Raw genomic sequence first — 22,115 nt, 5'->3', positions numbered from 1 at the left:
AATCCAGTGACTTGGCGGACATCACTTACGTGGGAAGGTCGTTTATGGGCGAGCGATGCTGGATGGAGACTAGACACAGGATAATTGAGGGAGAAGTGTCACAGAAAACACAGGAAAAGAGTGATGGATTCTATTTGTCTTGAAAAATGGGTTTCAAAGGATGGGATAGAGAGAGAGAGGATACTGGAGACATCTGGAAGATTCGTTGACTGAGGCCTTGACATCATTCAAGTTGCTTAGTGAACCGAAACTGCAGCCTTGCCAGTTGGCTAAGAGGCAGCTAAACACAGTGAAGCAGCTACATAAAAAGGCTTTGACACTTAGCACAAGTTTTCTGCTTAGCCATTATTGCTGCTTAGCCAACATAATACGATAGTGGCAAACTTTTTTTGACAGCTGCCATCACAATCAAGGCTTTATTTATTCTGAGAAATGCATTGAATGACCTTGTTTTGCATCATCTTTCAGTACGGCCCATGGGCGTCACCAGGATTTTTATGGGGGGAGGGGCAATGGCAAAGCACTCATAAGCAACCAATGGATAAACCACTACAAGGGGAAGGGGTCAACTTGGACATTTGTTCAACCAGATTGGTGACCTCAATGACCTTTCACCTTAAAAAATAAGGTTTTAAAGGGGGTGGGGGAGGGGGACAGACATCCCCTTACCCCTCCTGATGCCCATGGTATGGCCTTGACAGTGATGCTGTATTATTGGGTATGTTGGATTTTTGAATTCTGCATATCAAAACATGCAGTCGGGTAGTTTCTAGCCATGAAATTGCATGCTGCAAAATATTTTCCTGTGACAGTTTTGGAGGAGGACTTTCACTATGAGGTTTGAATGAATATAAACCATTTAAGTGAAATTCAATACGGGCAATTCACAATAGTGCGCCACCAAGAGTTTGCAACACGTTGGCCAATTAGAACGCACAAAATTTATCAACCCTTTCCACACGCGCATTGGGTCGACAAATTTTGCGCATTGTGATTGGCCAATGAGTTGCAAACTCTTGGTAGCGCACTATCGTGAAACGGCCATATTCATCAACTACAAGAGCTCTGGGTCATTTGTCTTTGTGTATGTGTAGTGTAGATGGTTTATATCCATTTTGATGTTCAATATTTTTTATTGATCATTTAATGTAAATTTTGTGTATTTTAGTAATTGGAAACTAAACCTTATTTCATATATCCTTTGCTGGCACCAGAGTTTCCAGAAGGCATTTGACCAAGTGGCCACTGCCCTTCAAAAACAATGGGATTCCTTAAACCCCTTCACGACAATCAACAATCTTGTTCTACATAGCTGGAGGGTTAACATGCCAGGTGATTCTAAAACTATCATCTTCGCACCTCCGCCCCCTTTCCTGTATGTGATGAACGCACCGTCAATCCCCCCCCCAGGTTTAGAAACCTGATGAGCCAGTGACGTGCATTCCCACCTGCCACCTTAAGATCAATTCCAGTGGTTCGAGATGAATGGACACAGGGCGCCAGTTGGTCTGGCTTGGCACTGCTGACACACCTGCCATCGGGTTTAACTGATTTCCAGATGAGGGGGGTGGGGGAAGGGAGGGGACAGTTGGTGGTGAGAGAGTGTGGGGTAAGGGTCATGGATGCAATTAAGTCTGGAGCTGAAGAAGTGGAGTATGTGTCCTTGATTGGACAGGGTGAAACTGAGAGGGGGTGTGGGTTAAGGGGGCGGTCCAACAATAGCCACTAATTAGCCACTCAGTCGGAAGGGAATGTAAAAGAAAAGGTACTGGGGAAGCATGAAGGTAAGACAAAAACCTGGGATATCCTGGGTCCAGGATGTGAAGGTGTGTGACACTACCTGGGATATCTTGGGTGCAGGATCTGAAGGTGTGTGACACTACCTGGGACATCTTGGGTGCAGGATGTGAAGGTGTGTGACACAACCTGGGATATCTTGGGTGCAGGATGTGAAGGTGTGTGACACTACCTGGGATATCTTGGGTGCAGGATGTGAAGGTGTGTGACACTACCTGGGATATCTTGGGTGCAGGATGTGAAGGTGTGTGACACTACCTGGGATATCTTGGGTGCAGGATGTGAAGGTGTGTGACACTACCTGGGATATCTTGGGTGCAGGATGTGAAGGTGTGTGACACTACCTGGGATATCTTGGGTGCAGGATGTGAAGGTGTGTGACACCACCTGGGATATCTTGGGTGCAGGATGTGAAGGTGTGTGACACAACCTGGGATATCTTGGGTGCAGGATTTGAAGGTGTGTGACACAACCTGGGATATCTTGGGTGCAGGATTTGAAGGTGTGTGACACAACCTGGGATATCCTGGGTGCAGGATTTGAAGGTGTGTGACACAACCTGGGACATCTTGGGTGCTGGATTTCAATCTGGGATATCACAGGTGCAAGATATACGATGTGGGACACAACCCAAGACAACTTGGGTGCAGGATCTGCTGGTGTGTGACAACCTGGGATATCCTGAATACAGGATCTAAAGGTGTGTGACAATCAGTGTTGTAGGTCTCGAGACCTGGTCTCGGCCTTGAGACCGTCTCAAGACCTTTTTTGCGGTCTCGGTCTCACCCTGTCAAAGTCTTGGTCTTGGGAGGGCTGGTCTCGGTCTTGAAAGCGCCAGTCTCGGTCTTGGTCTCTGATGCCATAGACTCGGGACTCCCCCCTCAAGACCGTCGAGACCATAACAAAATGCGCATCTAGTTACCATGCTTACACGTGGTTGCAAAAGGCAAAATTACCTCCGCTCGAGTCAATCTTCAACCACTGATATAAATACAACACAGTAATGTTCAGATTTTTTGCAATTAACAATGAAATCGACGCTGGAATGAAGACTAGTCAATGCAGCATGATGCAACCTTGTCCTAAGTTGTTACTTTATTTCCAATCCAGAGTAGCCATGCTGCTTGACACCCTGGAGATGAGGTTGTGAGTACTGGAATTCGCACACTAGACTGGTTCCCGTTCCCTACATAGTCTCCTGCTGAACGTAGGGCCAGGACGGGAACCAGTCTGTGTGTGTGCACACGCTATGAATTGTGTGAACGTGTGAAAGTACTTTCATTCCGTCTTGTATGTGGTACGTGTTGTTTTAGTAGTTTCGCTACGGTACATGTTGCAACATCGTCAGCTTCTGAAACCTCCAGGCCCTACGATGTCAAATACATTGGCCGTAGTGCTGTTTGGTTATAAGAACCACAGAGAATTGTTGGGGAGCAAAAAAGGGGGAGGCAAACATTGTGGACAATGCAAGTTTTGCTCTAAGACCATCTCAGGAACATGTGGGACAACCTCTGCGTTCACACGCCACCTGAAACGAGTTCACAAGCAAAAGTAAGTTCTGAAAAAAATGCGGGAAGTATTCCATATAAGTGATTCATTAATTTTCCTCCTTAATGACTAATCAGCCTCCTGAAATCAATTACACATAAAAAAGTCCATTTTAGCAGTGAGAAAAATAGAATCATCTTGGTTTTGTGCGTGTTTATGCTAACGTTTTCATTTTATTTCTTGTGTACTTAATTGGTAATAACTAAAGATTGGTTTATGGTCGGTCTTGGTCTCGGATGTCGTGGTCTCAGTCTCGACCTGCAAAAGTCTCGGTCTCGAAGTCCTGGTCTTGGTCTTGAAGGAGTAGGTCTTGGTCTCGTATGCCTTGGTCTTGGCCTCGGTCTCAGACATCAAGGTCTCGGATACAACACTGGTGACAACCTGGGTTACTCTGCGGGCAGGATCTGAAGGTGTGTGAAAACTTGGCATATCCTGGGTACAGGATCTGAAGTTACATGTATGTGTAATGACCACGGATACATCAACAACCCCCAACAGTTAAAAAAAATTGGCTATTCCACCAAAGAGTAACTTCTCATGTGACAAAAAATTCTCTCTCTCTCTCAAAAAAAAAAAAGGACAGCACTTTCAACAAGTGACTAATGCTGCCTTTAATGCGGTGCAAATTCTTTAAAGTTGCTAACTCACTCTGTTAATTATCAGGATCCCTATCCACAGGGGCCGTTATCTCACAGCCTATAATCCACATGCAACAAGACATTTCAATCAAGTGATTGGAAGTGACAATAGCAGTTGTTCACCGTTAAAGCGAGATCAGTTCTGAAGGCTGCATGTGGCACTGCATTGCTCAGAGTACCGGCAGAAGAAACAAAGGGGGGGGGGATTGGAAAGCAATGTGAATACGGCCGTTTCTCTAAAGTGCGTCACCAACGCGTTGGCCAATCACAATGCGAAAAATCTGTCCACCCAATGCGCATTTGGAAAGGGTCAACAGATTTCGCTCGTTGTAATTGGCTGATGTGTTGTAAGTTCTTGGTAGCACACTATTGTGAATTGCCCATATTGAGAAATAATTACCTTCATAATATTCTGTTAAACACTAACCTCTTCGGGTTGTCCCTAAGCAACCTCCTTAATCCAACAGAATACAACAGAAGAGTATGGAGCTTGCTGAATCCCATAGAATCCCACATAATCCAACACTTTGAACAAAGGGCCTTTTGTTTACTGCTCACATCAATAAATCCAACAGAAAGAGCCCACTGTTGTGTTCACCATGGTTAGGGTTAATTTGGGAAAGCCTTTCTTATGGTCATCATGATGTGTGAAGAATACCGGGTGATGGAAACTGTGCTGTGATCACATTAGGAGTTGCCCGCACCATGCTTTTGCTCAACGAATGGAAAAATCCATTATTCACAGGAGTATGAAAACATAGAACACATTTTCTCACAAATACAAATTCCTGAGTGAACTTACTGGTTTGACCATCTGACAATTTACTGACATCATTCAAAGTTTAACTTGTCAGGCTTGTCCCACCAAAAACAAATTCCAGTGCCTGATAACCACATATTTCTCCTAATTACCAGTGCCAAATTTAAGACAGGGGTTCATCAGGAAGTCTTTGCTCTTTGGGGAAAGTTCTCATTGGTGATATTAGCTTGCCCTACCCCCCCCGATGACGTTTCCAAAAATATGTGTTTGATTTGATCTCATCAGGGTTTGTCCCACATTTCCATTTACCCCCCCCTCCCCGCCTGCACGCAAAAAATGTGTTCGTAGTAAAGTTTGAGTCTGAAACTTTCACACAGCCTAAAAAAAAAAGAACCTTGGCCCCTGACCTAAATGCTGACAGGAATTTTGGATCATGAGCCACACCTGCCTTGGGGTGTTCGATTCTGTTGTTGGCTGGTAGAATGCCTCTTTAAACTTGGGTTCACTTGGAGGTCATGCAACATCAGTCAAGAAATTAAAATGATTTCGGGTAGCATGGGATGTACATGTACAAACGGAGGGATACGCAAAGCTGCAATTTGCCAGCTTCAATCAGAAAGCCTGTAGGAGGGGAGGCGTGAACTGCAGAAAAAAAATCATGAATGGGTAAACTAAGGGCTACGCTCAAAACTATTGATCGGAGCATTAGGGACAGGTCCAACGCACGTTCATTGCCCTGGTAAGTAAATGAATACAAGTCGGGGGACAGAGATTGGGGGGGAGGCAGAATGTTAGAGGGTGGATTGTGCGGTGTCTGAGAATGAACAGTTCACAGTCTTTCCATCCACTGAACAGATTTCACGAGCTGTTGGAATGATGTCGGACAAGCGACGACAGTGCGGCGCCAGCAGCTCATGCTTGACAGGCCAATGCTGTGCCTTTGAAAGGGAGGGGAATGACAGTGATTTTCTCTCTTTTTTTTTTTTTTTCAAACGACGTTGCATGAATAGAATGGCCAACCTCTGCTGGTATTAAAGCCATTGCTTCAACTTGACTTAAAACAACGGCCAATGCTCAAATCAACTCTAAAAGACTGATTCTTCCTTGTATCATTAACAAATACAGTCATGGTGAGATTAAAAGGAATTCTACCTGTTTGCACATATAGCTTCCCCCAGTTCTCAACACAAAAAAGAATGTGTTTCACTATTAAAAAGCTTAGACATTTTTCAAACCTTTTTTCCAAGAAATTTAATAGTGTCAGGAATGCTTACGAAAAACCTCAATTATTTTGTATGCGACACATTGAACTTTTTCCAGGAAAGAACAAAGTCATTTAAAGTTTCAGGGAACCAGAAAATTCCAGGATGGTTCAGGACGAAAACCAAATTCAAAAAACTTTTACCCAGAAGTTCTAGCAATTGCAGAAATTCTACAATTTTCCAGGGGCAGGAAATATTCCCGAGTTTCCTAGGAAGCTGTTTGATTGGTACGCTACCCCAAATTACTGACAAAACCAAACACAACTAACAGAATCCCAGATTTACTTACAACTTCCACATCAATGTCATAGCAGGCCGTCTTCTTCTGGTCAGCGGTGTCCACTGTGATGACATGATGGATTACAATGGGATCTGGAGCATGCAGCAAGGGATGCAACCGCTGAGGAATCTCAGAGAATTTCATCCGCCCACATTCAAATATCTGAAAGGAGATGGAACAGCCGGGCTTTACCCTGCATTGTAAAGTTCCAATCTGGACCAGTTTCAAAGCAGAAACACTGCTCATTTATTTATACATTATACAAAAATCAGCCAGGAATGAGTTGACATGCTGTACATCTCACATGCTGCTAAGCTGCTTTTTGGTAAAGCACATATGTGAAAATGAAAAACTGCCTAGGAAAAGTAGTCCCTTGCCTCATAAACAGAATTGCAATCAGAAGAACAAGGAAGGGAAGTTTCATGGCGGATTCCTCCATTTTTTAATGGTTTGGTAAAAATCGGAACATTTGTACTTTTTCTGTCATCTGTTTTAAGTCTTCCTTTGTTGCAAGGATAACAAAAATGAAAAAAAAAAAATCATCATGTCTGTAAATTGGAAACTATTATGGCCTCCACCCCACCAAGCATTTTCTGACTTAAATGAAAAAAACTACAACAAATGCCCAGAACTCAAAATAAGGTGTGACCATTCTGTTCTTTAAGAATACCATCCAAATCCCACCCAATTAGTCTACCATCACTGATGGAAAAACAGTTATTTTATGAACACTCAGTCGTGGAAACTAGACCAAGATGGCCTCTCTTCCACTGGTGATGCCAACCTGCTGAAAGTACTTGTCGTTGTTGATGTATTCTCTCTCATGGGAGTCCTGTAGGCAGTGGGTCTTGATGTACTGCCACAGGGCGTTGATGATGACTGGGCGTGTCTGGGTGTGCACGCCCAGGAGGCGTGCCAGACGGGGGTCTAGCTTGTACTGAGGTGGCTGTAAGGGGGGGGGGAGTTGGAGGAGAAAAAAAACCCCAAAGGTTACTGACTTGTGTCCTAGTTCCAACTCTCTCTTGGCCAAACATTCCATTAGTATCAGTATCTTCTTTTTTTACAGGAAAGAGAAGCGACAATGACCCGAGACTGAGAGCCACCTGTCGCTCTTATCAAGAAAAAAATTGTGTATCATTGTGTAACAGTCACTGGCCAATTAAGCTATCAGCGACCTTGAGAAATATGAATTCCTTGCACCCTGGGTGGCGTTTTCTAATCAGTCTGGGTTGGAGGACCTTTGCTAGAAATTTTGAGTTCATGCAAATTTCAACCTTCCTCCTTTGGGGAGGGGGGAGAGGATGGTATGTTTTATTTCTGGAAAATTAAACACCTTACACGAAACTGAAATAAGGGGTGAACTAATCAGGGTTGGGTGTGACAATTGGTTGGGTGTGACAATAGGTTTAGGTAAGTATTTTCCTCTCAGAGCAATTCATGAAACTACGGTACCTCAAAGGACAAGCAATTCCCTTCCCAGAAAAATAATTCATTAAGTGTGTGCAGACAGACGGTTTTTTTGGGGGGGGGGAGTGATGGAAGGGAAACTTCATCTTGTCTTTTCTAGGGCTAAACATGTTCTGGATGGCCTTGTTTGTCATTGTCACTTTTGTCACTGTCCGTCAGGTCTTTAAAAAATGAAGAGCAGGTTCAACAAACTGCCCTGGTTTCCAAAGTACCTTTTCCAATCTCACAGAGGTTAAGGTTATCTTTCTTTTAAAATTTTGACATTCCCCCAACCAGACCAATTTTGATGAGGTTTGGAGAATGATTAAAAGGCCAGACAAATGCAAGATGAAGCAATTAATCACTGTCATACAAGGTGAGTAAGGTGCCTATGAGCATGACCAATGTTTTGACGTCCCGTCCCCAAAAAGAAACCACCTTTCATGCCAAAAACTTTAAAACACGGAAACTAGATTATGTCAATGTCCTCCTTGCCCAAAGCCTGTTTAACAACCAGCCACAGACTGAAGATAGTGTTTTCTTTGACAAAACAACAGAAAAACAAACAGTCTGGTAGGGCCAAGAGACAAACGAGCTGGTGGACAGACAGATGAGACTGGTCTGGCCAGAGAAAAGAAAGGCGAGGAGGAGGGAAGGTGCCACATCAAAAGAGGGTAATTTGGTCCGGCGAGGTCGGGCAAGGGGTGCCGAGAAACCAGATGTTTTGGGGGCTTGGTAATTGATTGTGCAAAGGGAGTGAATGGTTCAAGAAGGGTTACAAAGGGGTGCACATTTGGTGATTTAAGGGCTGTTCATCAGTGCCCTGCCTGTCCAACTTTAGATCCAGGACTTTGAAACTCAGCTTGAAACACCAGTTTCAACCAAAATGATGAGAAGAGAGGGGCAACAGTTCAAGTCCTGTGTCGGTCAAGTTTTCTTCGCAAAATTATAACAGGTCAGTGTAAGTCAGAGTAATTTTGGACAAAAATAAGCTCTGGAGTCAATTAACATTGCATTCTTGGTGGATTTTGCTGTCAGTTTATATATTTCCACTCACTCCTTGGTCATGCACATGCCATGCATATTCATAACTTCAACATTTGGACATACATGTACTTTATATCAAAGTCATCATGGTAAAGTGCATGTAAGTGCTGAAAAAATCATGTGAAAAACACCAAGACTTCAGTTTTTAATTTCCAGACAAATCTTGACAGAATTTAGGAATACGGTTGTCCCGGGACAACAATCTTCAGAGGGGTTTACAGTGATAAGAGGTGAGCAGCTGTGGCATATCAGCCTCCATCTGATTCCGTGGGTCTTACCCAGAATATTCTTCTGGTGTTTGCCTTCCGCCTCTAAAACTGTAACTGCTTCTCACTGTCTCCCCTCTACAGGTATCTTTAGGCTTGCAAACTACACTGCCCAGGGCACTTTTGAGGAATCTTCGGTATCATTACCAGAAACAGTAGTGAGAGGTACATCTCTGAGTTACTGAGCTATGAAACTAACCTGATGGTCTAAGAGGAGAAGTAGGGTACACTTGACGTTCTCGCTTCCTGGACGCTTGACTTGGAAGCCGTCTGTTTCTGTGGTGGTGCTGGTACGGTGCCACTATAGTGGAAGGAAACAAAATCAAGGAAGGAAAGAGACAAGGGTAGGAGAAAGGAACAAGGGGGAGACAGGGATGGAGTGAACCAGGGAAATGAAGGGAGTGGGATTAATGAGGAAGGAAACAAAATCAAGGAAGGAAAGAGACAAAGGCAGGAAAGAGGAACAAGGGGGAGACGGGGATGGAGTGAACCAGGGAAATGAGGGGAGTGGGATTAATGATAGCATGTTGGATTTTTAGAGGGGATGGCAAGGGGCATACAAGGAAAAAAGGGAGGTCCAGCAATAAAAATGATGAAGATTAAGGTGAGATGGAAAAATAGGACCAGCGAGTTGAACAGCGTCAGCATTGGGTTGGAATGGAAGGATAGCGACAGAGAACGGAAAATAATAGAGGTAGAGAAGGACGAATCAAAAGTATGTTATTTTCCAACATTAAGATTTTATCTTGCTTGAAAATATAACAAGTTTTGAACTGAAAAGAAAGAATACATGTGGTCCTATTTTCAGGTCATCCTGTTCAGTAAAATCATAAGATCTTAAGAGTGTCTTAATGACCTGTGGATTTTTTGTGATTCTGTAACTTTATTACTATATATTCATCAATTTGCTGTATACAAAATCAACTGTACTTTACTTTTAAAGATCCTAGTACTGAAATACACAATACTGCCAGACAATCATGGCATCTAGCACGAGATTGTAACAATATCCAACTAATGACGATAATCAAGGCTTACGTCACCAGTGCAAAGCAAAAAATGCCCAAGACAAAAAAAATGAATAAAAAGCAAGTACACAGAAGAAAAGATAGTAAAATCCGAAACTAGGGCAGTGCCCCAGAAAAACAAGGAACGGAGTCGACTGTACAGCAATCCATCGGTTCATTTTTAGAAAAGGACTCAGGACTTTGCACTTGGGGAAAAAACAGGATAAAAAATGTGTATCTCGTGACATTAATTGCTGCACTTAGTAGTAAGTCAAGTGTTAAATAGGTGGTTGTCAGCTTTCATAGAAGGCCTGGTTGGAAAATAAAAACCTTCCTTAAACCAGAATGCAATGAGATGTTTTGATGTCCTCAACCTCAGGCGGGGGTGGTGTTAGGGTGGGCATTTTGCTGGGATAATGGGACACTAATTGGAGGCAGTCTGTTCCGAGTGGACTGCTTCAATTTGTGCTTGGCCCTCGTTGAGGGAAAACAGGGAGGTTATAGGAGGTATTAGGTCGGTTAATTTGTTGCCTGGCTGAAGTGTTTGCGATGACGTCCAACGATTTGATTCCGTCAGTGGCTTGGTTTACCCCGGGATGGGACAAGAGAGAGGGGGCGTGTTTGAATAAAGAAAAATCCCTTCACACTTGTGCAATCCTGGCCAAAGTATGACCAGATACAAGGCTAAAGCCGGAGCTGCCTGTTTTCCCATCTGCTCGGTTCTTGCAGATACTTTCAGCAGGTTTGCTTTTCCTTAAGAACTTTCTATTCTTTAGAAGGATGATTATATTTCATAATAATTTTGTCAAGGCCTCAAACTTGAGAGTTAATCAAGCCCTGGGACTTAGCAAAGAAAACAGGCCCTGCACCTTAATGCTTGGCAACTGAGATTATTAAATTTGTAAAAAAAACTGTCAGTACTTCTTAGGCATCTGAACAACTTTCAATAAATGATGCCCAAATTGTTGGCTACTGTAGCTCTTTTCCTGCTCCTGGTAAATCTCATTTCTCTAAATCTCTCCCCTTGGTTTTTACTGTATTTGAAGGGAACTTAATGACTGTTGGGTGTACCACATTGACCCATACAATTTTGGCCTAGAATACCAGTGATACAGATGTCTATTTGCAAGTGCTTCTTTGTTCTTGGGGGTAATTATCAAAACAAGGTGTCATTACACCATCCTCATGGTAGTGCAACATCACCTGGCCGTGCTCAAACAAGACAAAAAAAGATTGCAAAATGTCTGGCCACCACCTGTCGAAATGTATACATGTACAAAGGCAACTTGAAATCGGTAACCCGGTTTTTATTTTTTTTAGGGTGGTTGGAAACTTTGAACAGGCCAATTTGCCACTTGTGGAGGGCTTATTTTGACCGGGATTTCATTCAAGCGCTGGTGCTTCAGTATTTCTGGTATCTGGTGATTTATCACCTGGACTTGTCAACCCCCCCCGCCGACGATTTTTCCAGTGGGTAGTGTACACACAGTTTCCCAGACCAACTCAGGGCCTCTTCAGCTTCACTAATCTGATTTTTTCCCCCTTTCTTTCTCCCTTCCGAAACAACAATTGGATGTATCGAGGTGATCTATGTTATCGCTGACGCGGGCTTCAAAGCCAGGATGGAAATCTCTTGTGAATTGCTTGCACGTGTAACCCAATTCCCGGGCCGGTTATCGGCCTGCCGACAACGGATGGAGGGAGATGAGAGAGAAAAGAGCAGAGATTATTGTGCTGGAGATAAGCACTTGAAAAGTTTACAGGCAATCAACTGATCAATTGAACAGGTAAGCCGAGAGGGGACATATCCTATCAGAATGTCATGTATGAGGGGAAATGCGTCAAGGATGGCATGTCAGATGAGTGAACTGTAATTAAACATGGCAAAAATATCTGCTAACATGAGGCAACCACGTAACTTTTTTTTTATCATGACAAGAGGTCTGGAGTCAATGTTTGGGGCTCAAGCAGATTAGAAATTTTACTCTCTAAAAAACAATCCACTTTCTCTTCTTTTCTCCTTCTTTTTACATCATCACACAAATACATACAGGAAAAATGGAAGGGACAGAATTCGTACAACCTTGGCATCCACTGGGAAGTTTGGGAGTCTTCTGCAGGATGGAGGCAGGTAAAAAGCAAGCCACAGTTGTTTCATGAGGCTTGCTAGCCCTTGAACAGGCTCTTATAAGTAAGCAGGAAACACTAGACATGTAAAAACCTGACATGGGGGGGGGGACTAGTGAAGTTTTTTGAAAGAAGACAGCCCTTTCTCTGCCACCACTTACAGTCAAATCACAGATCAATTCTCAAGCTCCAACCATATATTCAAATACCCTAACACTCACTGATTCGGCTTGGTCTTTGAAGCGGGCCAGCACAGAGATAGTGACCCCTGTGTGAGTGTGGTTTCTGGTGTCAGCCCGCCCCTTTGATGGTGAGTACTGGGCCACAAACTATGTACCAAGGACGACAATCTCAAACTAGGACATGCTATCCATGATCCAGATCTGAGCTCATCTCTGGAAATCTGGACCATACTTTTGGGGGTTAACTTGTAAGCTTTCTTGCAAACTGGAGCATGGCCAATCGTATCAGATGCCTTACCATATTTGGAAGAAAAAGCGTGCAATTTTGGGGAGCCACACAGTGTCTCTCTTGTTGTTTTTTTAATGGGTGATCAGGAATAATTGTGCTGACGTGTTACAACCAACGACTGGGACAATAGTAACACCGATGACCATGGACATTGCAAGGATGGAAGGGAGGTACACGGGGATTCCTAATTTAAACCGGGTGGAAATGGAAAGTAAAGGAAAAAATAAGAACGAAAGGAGGAATCGCGGATGAGCATCACTAATTTGCTTGAAAACACCTCTGAACTGACTCCTATCTGCTGTTAATGATTTGTCACTTTGTGGCTGAAAAAAAAATCGCCCACGCTAACAAAGTTATCATCAAACAAGTACAAAGCTGTTGGATTATGAGTCAGCAAAAGTAACAGGCACAGTAGAAAAAATAGAACTGCTTTTTGGTCACCTCGTCCCTTAATGGGCAACCAGAATCATGTTGGAGGGGGGGAATTTTTTGCTTGAGGCACAATGACATCGCAGTTTTTAAATGTAATTTTAGTAGTTCTTTTGACATGTTTCTGAGGCTAATGTTTACTGCTTTTTACATACTTTGAGGTCCGATGACATGTTTCAAAACAACCCATTCTCTCTTTTTATGAGGAAAATTCTGTCCCTTTTGGGGAAGGGGGAGAGATGGTCCACCCCCCCACTGCCACTGAACCCAACTGAAAAAAAAAAAATTAGCTCCAAAGCCTTGACTTTCTTAGAGTACAAAAAATTGAATCAATTGGTGAAATTATCATATGTGGGGTCTGAAATCGAGGCTCGGCAATTGTTAGGTTGGAAATGGAAAAACAACCAAAAAACCCAGTAATTTTGTCACAGAAGGGCAAGGAGAGGAAATCAGATTGGGAAAACTAAGATAAGTGAGAGGAGCCCATAACCTACACCCACCAGTGATAATTTAGAATCCATCAAAGTATTTCCTACAAGGTGATACATGTATGTCCAAATTCTTCGTTGTCGCATCCCGACTTTTCTTTGCTTTCTAGGTTATCAATTACCTTTACTTAAAGTTCGAAGTTAAAAAAAATGTAGCTCACTGGGGTTAACATTTAATTAAGCTGAATAAGAAATCACTGAGTACACAAAAACACCACTTCTTAGGCCATTCTAGGGCTTAATTGACAGGTCAGCAACACTGTACATGGCGTTGCGTGACAACAGGAACAATGCTCGGCTCAAGACCGACTTCAACGAAAAGGTGCAGTGATAACCCCCCTTATCACATCGCAAATGCTAACCCTCTCCAAGCTGATTGGCTGCTCCATGACAACCGATTCAAGCTAGAACAGCCCAGGTGCATCCAACTTGACCCCCTGACCTGAGTCAGGTGTTTCTTTTATGAAGGAAGGACGAGCATTTCACACCTGGGGATAATCGATATGGCCCCTCCTGCCGGCTGCAGTGGGCGGAAGCCCAATGTGTAATTTGGTAGTTAATGATCAATCAACAGAGATTGACACTTTGTACAAGTTTAACTCACAATCGATGTATCCTATTTGCCTACTGCTTATCCAGTCACTCTACAGTTTACCCATTTTGACACTTAAAGTACACGTACTTCAACTTTTGTGGAATTCTGGCGTGGTCTGAAAAAGATGATGAAGATTGTTTAGCAATGATGACGATGACAACAGCATCTTTCCATTTTCCTTTCTTGGCAGAGGAATAAAAATAAAGCAACCATCAGTGAACAAAATGACACAACAACACCGTAGGAAGAGAAAGAGCAATTCTTCTTCCTCTAAATGCAAAAGGCAATAAACTCTAGCTCAGGAAATCTAATTTGTTTGGGTCTCACAACACGGGGGCCATTTTGCATTTATTTATTTTGCAGGATTAAACACAGAAAATTTACAAATTTACGAGATACAAAATATATGCTCAAAATATATATATTTGGTTAAGAATCTACAGCAGAAAAAAAAAAAACAACCCCCCCAAAAAAAACCAACCCCAAAAGGACTTGGGAGTACAGGGCTTGGTATGGGTCATGGTGCCTGTCTTGTTTCGTAAAACATGTAATTCTTTTTTTAAGGCCGTTGCCATCGACTGAAGGAAGTCAACCAGAACTGTTGTTTTGATTTGATTTCTGTCTGGGGGACTGAACAGAAACAACTTTGAACTGCAACTCAAGAAACTTTTTTTGGTTGTATTGAACAGATTTGGGACAGTCCATCCATCAAGTGGGGTTCAAGTCATGCGCAACCCTTTTAAACCACAAAACAGGAAGGCGCATTTGGCAAATTTTTTCCCCCCTATCTTGGGATAATGAAGTTCCGGTTGGATACATTTCAATTTAATTATAAAAACACACTTTGTTAGGGAACACTTCACAGCACAGCCTGTTAACAGGTGAACAAACTCAACCGATGGCCCTGTTTTTGACAACCAGCTTGGCAGCCATTACCTACAGATTGCTTTTATTCCAAATCTAGTTCTTAAGCTCATTTAGTGTGATCTAGTTCATCTTCAACTTTTTATCCCCTATTGCTGCATGTCTCATCCTGACTCTCTGAGTTCACCTGTACTACATGTACCAGTGGTGTATTTGTGGGGGGGAGGGTGGATTCGCCCCCCTGATGGACTTTTGAGTAAGGCTTTTGATTTTTTCTCCTTCAACATCATATTGCATAAGCCTGAAGCCATTCACTTTTGAATCCCCCCCACACCAAAAGCTGGACAACACTACAGTGATGACAGTGCAATTCTGAATGACAATGACAATCACAATCACAATGACAATAACTTAAAAACTTGGCGTCCATTTTCTCTTGTAGTTTTCATTTGTCCCTGAAATAGGTCATGTAAATTTCCAAAGATCCAGCCAACCATTTGAGGTGATTTGATAAAAGTTCAGCTCATTTCCAGCGACATCAAAGTACGACATTTGCTCACCATGAGAAATGATCTTCTTCTGAAAGGCATCTTTCTGTTCTTTCTCAGTCTTTCCGAGATAATGAAATTTTACTGCCACATTTCGGCAGGCAGTGAGTACAGCAGCCCACTAAGATGGCTACCGTCAGAGTCATGACATCATCCGCAAACACACTTGCCGACTCGTTGGTGTCATTGCCAAAGTAATGTGAAATCAAGGACAAGTAGTGGAATGCAGCAACTATCCCCAACCTCCCCCCTCAACCAAGCCACTGTAACTGCTCTGCCCCCTAAAAAGGCAACACAGGCAAAGTTCAGATTTGGTTCCCGACTTTAGTTACGGCTCAGTAGATTCATTTACTAATACATCCAAATTGAAATATCTCCATATCTGACAGGTTTCTTTGTTGGATTTCTGTCAAGCTTGACTGTTGTTTTGGTACAACTAGGAAACTTGGCTCCTACTTCAGTTACCCCAGGACAAATTTATTCACTAAAAAAAGGAGGGTCTTTGAATCGGTGTGGCTCAGTTCTGGATCAATGCATTTCTTTTCCATTTCATACCTCACTCATCCTTTTCATTCTATCTTTTAGACTTATTCTTCCTTGTACAAATGGCCGCATATACTGCCAAGCTTGGGCAGCTGGACAACTAAAAAATATGGTGATTATATCAAGTGTGACATGATCAAAAGCAAGTATCTCAAACAAACAAAACTTTTCCAAATCAAACCGACATAAAAATTACCAGAAATTGACAATTCTTTCAATACATTGATGATTCTTTCATCGATCTATCTTATAAACTGATGCTTACTCGACACACTTCTCAAGACAACCTCCACCTTCTGTTGCGTTGTAAAACATTTGGATTCTTTGACCCCGATAGTCTACTCTGGGATATCTAAGTGATCTAGTTCCCTTTGGCAGTTTTACCACACACTTTCACATTACATCCTGATAGTAAATACAGTTTGCATGTGAATGAATCTGGAGCACACAGGAGCCTGACGTTTTAACAGCCCTTTTTTTTGGGGGGGGGGGAGATTTAGGGGTTTTAGGAGAGGGATTTCATCAACGCTCGAGGGTATTCCATCTGTACCCACTTCATCCATTTGATTTACCAGAGGTACATGCACGTCAATTTCATGTGACAGTCTCTTTATAGCTTGGGGATCAATGGAACACATACCAAGTTCTTTGAAAAATGTCAAACAATCCCCATAATATAAATAGAAATTCCGGGTTCAAACAATAGGTTACAGACAGGGAAATTTGGACATGATTCCCCTTTTTTCTTTTACACCACAAAGTGGGTTTCATCTGACCACTTCCGCTTCTCAAAATTCCTATTCGCCACGATTCAGAATAGAGAGGGCTCCATTTTTTTCCCCACCCAGCTCCACCTGATGCAGAGTGATTTTTGGAAACACTCATGCTGAATGCTTTGGGCAACATATAACTTTTTGGCAAGCATTTCTGAACAATACTCCTCGGGCATAATTCAAACACTTGCTCTTTGCAACGTGCCACTTCTGTCAAAAAACCACTTTCCAGCAATAAATAACCCTCCCCAAATTTATTTTGGGCAAATGCATTCCCCCTCATGCCCACTTACCATGCCAAAGGGTGCCGCATTTATTCACATCCAACACATGTACTTAAAAAAAAAAACCGACCAAATGTTTTATATTTAACTGGTCATTAACCCTGACCTTCCCAGATGCTTCAGATTCCAGCATGAAGTTTTTTCCCGAATGGTTTGAAGGATAAGAACAGACGGTGGCAAACCACCACTGCCGGCACAAAGGGTTTGACACTCCTTGATAGATCAAGTTTTTAAAAAAAGTACAATTAATTTCCTGACGTCTTTCAACACGCATGCATACATTATGCCCAGTGGTATTACATTTGAATGCCACATTTTGGAGAATTAAGCCACACCTATGTATCAATATATTTTAAATAAATTCCAAGCCAGGTGGATTTTTTGTTAGGTCTCCCAAAGTGCTTTGCTTGCCGGGGTCTTTTAATAGCTAAAAATCCAACATTGATGGCCATAAACTGGTTTGGAACTGGGCAACATGTTTGCTTTTCACTTCAATCAACAACAGGCCAGGGGGTGAGAATTAGCCACTTACAAATACAGTCTGACATTTATGACAGCTTCGATTGCTCCAGCAAGGGGAGATTTTTTACGACCATTACTCAAAGTACATAGCCTAAATCCTTAAACCATTTGCACAAACGTGGATCACTTATATTTTCATACATTCAGGGCTCAGGTTGCTCTCCCCCCCTTGAAAAATGAATAAAAGTCAAGACTTGATTGACAGCGTATCCTGAAGGACTTCTCTGAGTGTTTTGCTCTATGAATGTTCAAGCCAAGAGCCCACTAAAAGTCACTGGTGACATTTATTGTTGTGATTGACTGGTGTGTATGTGTAATCCAACCAATAGGTAGCAGTCTGGTAACGTTGATATGTCGGAATTTGTACTGTACATTCCACTGTGAGGCCACTTGTGCAAATAACTTACATTATATCTAGAACTAACTTACATTATATCTAGGACTAACTTACATTATATCTAGGACTAACTTACATTATATCTAGGACTAACTTACATTATATCTAGGACGCACAGTCAGGGGATTTCCTACCGGTATTTAAGTGTGGTCAACGTGAAGGAAAATTTTAACATCTTTGACATTTTTTAAAACTTCTAGGATCTGTTTGCAGTCAAAGAAAGTGGCCAACAATGACTACTGTTTCTATTGTTATTGCATATTGATGCGAGATGCATTAACATTAAGACTGCCCTCCACAGAAGCAATCTTCTTATTAAAGCACTGCACACTCAAAACCAGCAGAGGGAGTGGGAGTCGAACCCATGCTCACCTGCTGCTAGTGCAGGCTTCTTCACCCATCAGCAACTGAGTACTCCAGTTGCCAGTTTGAATCCAATATTACCAACGGTACCTCAATGCCATTTGCAGTTTTACTGACTCAGATTTTCTTAACTACTTTTCAGTTATCTTACTTGAATTCATAATCAATTGTTAGACTGTGCATGCAAATTGGGAAGGAGGCAGGTTGATAAAGGGGGGGGTCCTACATCTTTTGAGGACAGAGGGCTGTTGGAAATGTGTGCTAGCATAGTAGCATTTCCGGCCTTGTGCTCCAGTGGGGAGACTGCCTCTCTCTGTGAAAAAAAAGACAGCAATGAGATGGACCGGCTGCAGGGCTGTCTGCGATTCCAAAAACCTTGGAAGGAAGACTAAACCAGGACACCGGGATTGATGACATCAGCTGGCCACTTCCAAAGACACCCCCTCCAAAAAAGGGGGTGAGCAGGGGTGACTGGCTGCAAGAAACTGACAAAAGGAAAATACCCACAGGTCTCTGTGGTCTGCTTTGGCCCAGACAAAAATTGAAGAAAAAGTGGGGCCAAGCCCCCAAACTCTCCTAGAGATAAAAACTGAGCTGGGTGCCAGACTGTCACATCTGACTTGCCGTTCAGAAACTCAACTGCCAGACAGGCCGAGGAAGGTGCCAGACCAGTCATTGACTGATTGTCCCTTGATGCATTGGGAGTATTGTTCAGCCTCTTTTTTCTTTGCTTTTATTTGGGGGCCCTTCCGTCTCCCCACCTGTCACTGACAGAATGGGATCAGGGCCCACAGGATTGTTGCCCACTTGTGCGTCAGGCCATCTGTCTTTGAACTGGAGGTTGCTAACCTTAGCAACCCATGCTATGTGATTCTAAGGTGAAGGGAGAGGCAGGAAGGAGACGGGGCAGAGGGTGGGCCTCAGTCACAAATGCCCGCCTTTTCCTGGGACATCTGCCTCCACGATGAGCACCATTCGTGTACCAAACAAGCTCTTGTCATTCACTAGCAGGACATAATCTACCCACAGCTCCATTTCACCATTGTTTCTTCCCTCGTTTCATTTTGGACCTTTCAACCATCAAATGTGTTATGGAACAGTGAAAACTATAATAAATCATTAAAAAACCTTTTGGGAGGAGAGGGCTACCCCTTATATAAACACTGCAGTGCATGTAGTTAGTCACGTACTGGACACTGAATGGTGATAAACAAAATACCCTCAAAATCACTTGAGACCCTTATGAAAGTTTAGCAAGATCTGTCTTAAAGTTCCAAACAGAGGCTTGGCTCCTGATCTAGATTCACAATCATCACAAAGTCAAAAAAAGAAAAGAAAGTCGTAGGAACTGTTCTTTGCATGTTGTGCCCTCATATGGCTCTCACAGGAAAGTGTATGCTGCCCTCTACTGTTTGTGCATGCCGCGGATACTTCAAGTTAACACTCTGTGATTAGAAATTTGATCACCATTTAAAAAAATTAATACTCTTGTGCATGTAATTTCAGGCATTTTAAAACGTCTCTGCAAATCCCTGGAAATCTTTCCTTAACTAGAAATTAGTATCTTACATTTATCACAGATCTTATCGTACATTTTACTCTTCATACCAAAAATCACCAAGCCCCCTTTAAGCTTGAAATCCATTTCTGGCCTCATAAATCCCCTTAAGTAAAAAGAAAACTGTTTATCTTTCAACTTCAGACTTTTAAAAAGCCTACAAAAGAGGGGGAGATTTGAAACAACTTTCCCGCCGCCGCCAAAGGGAAAAAAAAATCAAATTGAACGTAAGAGAAAGTCACCATAGGTAAACTTCTGCGGTTGAAAAAAAAGCCAACCCAAACCACAAAGCTTGAGTCGCCTCCTACTATCCTTATCAATCCTACTGAGGGTCTGAACTCCTGACCCCAGCAATGAGGTTTGTGGCCACAGACCACAGAATCTAGAAAAGGCTGCGACCAAAGTCCCCCCTTTCACCCCCCCTCCCCCCAAAAAAGAGTTTGAACTGGTAAAAAAGGTGTAAAGCTAGGAATACCATGTCCACAGCTAGATCTCAGAGGCACCTTCTTGGCACACGACCAACAATTTCTAAAATCTAATAATGTCAGGTTCGCAGCCACCTGTGGGCCTTTTAAGCATCACAGGTGCTGTTTGGCATGGCCTCATGGGAAGAGATCAAAGAACTCTATCCACTCTTTCAATAATTTTGGATGGCCAAATAAATAAGAGAGACAGAGAAATTCAGGAGGGTAGGACTTTTGGTAGGACCATGGGGGGAAGGGAAGGGGGAAGTACTTAGTATTTTTAAAGGAATGTTAGATTCTATTTCAAATCATTTAGAGAGTTGGCAGAAACAACCTAAAGATTGGCTAAAGGGAGGTAAGAGTAGCTCCAATTTCACCTCAGGGTTTAAAAAGATTTGTTGGATATAAAGAACCAGGCTCCATTGATTGATAAAAGATAATTCGTGCTTCAGTGGGTTCTGAAATGGTTACACAGAGGCAGGAAACTGACTGACATATTTTGATGTAAAAAACAAGACCATAGGAAGAGGAAGAGCAACTCTTCTTCCTCTCAATGCAACTGGCAATAAATTCTAGCTCAGGCAATCTAATTTCTTCGGGTTTCACAACACGGGGGCCATTTCAGACACTTCAGAAGCCATAAACAGATAAACGGTTGTCAATTTTCTGTTATTAGTAGACAAGCACACATTAGCGGTAGCAAAATGACCACTTTTCAGGCAAATGACTTCAGGATTGCTGTGGCCTTTGGTCCTGTGTTTGATGTCGAAGAGCAAAAACTGTGTGACAAGCCGGTCACAGTTTGCAGCGTCTACCACTCTGTCTGTGTATGAAACATCCCACTTGAGTTGGTTCACACGCTTCGGAAGAAGAAAAAAAAATTGGCTCCAATGATGACCCAAATTACATATAATTAGCCTCCTCTGGTCTAAGCACAAAGGACGCACACCTCCCTTTTTGTGGGGGGGGCCTTGTTGCAACCTGAAAGGCAACACAGATTCTGGGGCGCTTGCGTGCCAAGCTCTGCTCTGCGTGATGCACGGTCCATGCACCGCAACAATACAACAGCAACTGTCGGCGTGGGTTTAAAGAGTGACAAATTAGCAAACGCACGGTCACATGGGGAGAAATTACGTCTCTTTTGTCAGACGCTATTCTCCCTACAGCCAATTAGCGGCGGATACCGAGTCGGAGCGGTGTCCGCATTTTTAGGGAATATTTCTACCCCTCACTGCACTGGCAATTACAATAAAACTCCCCCCCCCCTCTTTTGGCATTATCCCCTCGGATTCAAACTTGAATTACCAGCTCTCCAGCAGCAAAAAATGGACTGGACGTTGACCCTATTAAACAGGGACACGCAAATGAATAAGTTCAAAAAAGTCTATTGCTCTGCTTACCTGTGCGTCCACATTGTTTGTAAAAAGTCACAAAGGGACCTCTAATGTGCGTACCGAGAATTTCGAAACTATTGTATTTCGGGCAGGTCTTTGTTAAAGTGTGGCACAATTCCTGGCATGCCTGTCCCATTTGCTTAGGGCATCTACCTACTATCAGCAGCCAGCTGCAATCTCTACTCCAACTGGACTGGGGTGGGGGGGAGGAACAATGGGACAGACATCTGCTTAACGTCAAGAT

The 22,115-nt window shown here is 42.8% G+C and overlaps 1 protein-coding gene across 3 annotated transcripts in view; it reads right to left on the bottom strand.

Annotated features, from left to right (window-relative positions):
• Positions 1 to 22,115, bottom strand: part of LOC110973333 (SWI/SNF-related matrix-associated actin-dependent regulator of chromatin subfamily D member 1-like) — a 102,294-nt gene that overhangs the window by 15,131 nt on the left and 65,048 nt on the right. For all 3 annotated transcript variants that reach the window (XM_022224047.2, XM_022224046.2, XM_087148054.1), the window contains 3 exons: positions 9,244 to 9,345; positions 7,070 to 7,231; positions 6,295 to 6,447 (listed from right to left, as the gene is read on the bottom strand). In XM_022224047.2, the coding sequence (XP_022079739.1) occupies positions 6,295 to 6,447; positions 7,070 to 7,231; positions 9,244 to 9,345 (417 nt within the window). The remainder of the gene's footprint in view (positions 1 to 6,294; positions 6,448 to 7,069; positions 7,232 to 9,243; positions 9,346 to 22,115) is intronic.

The sequence above is a fragment of the Acanthaster planci genome, linkage group LG17, assembly GCF_054643075.1.
Source record: "Acanthaster planci isolate LZ-2023a linkage group LG17, COTS_SCS, whole genome shotgun sequence".
NCBI lineage: Eukaryota > Metazoa > Echinodermata > Asteroidea > Valvatida > Acanthasteridae > Acanthaster > Acanthaster planci.
The sequence above is the reverse complement of the archived record's forward strand: the minus strand, read 5'-3'. Positions and strand labels throughout refer to the sequence as shown.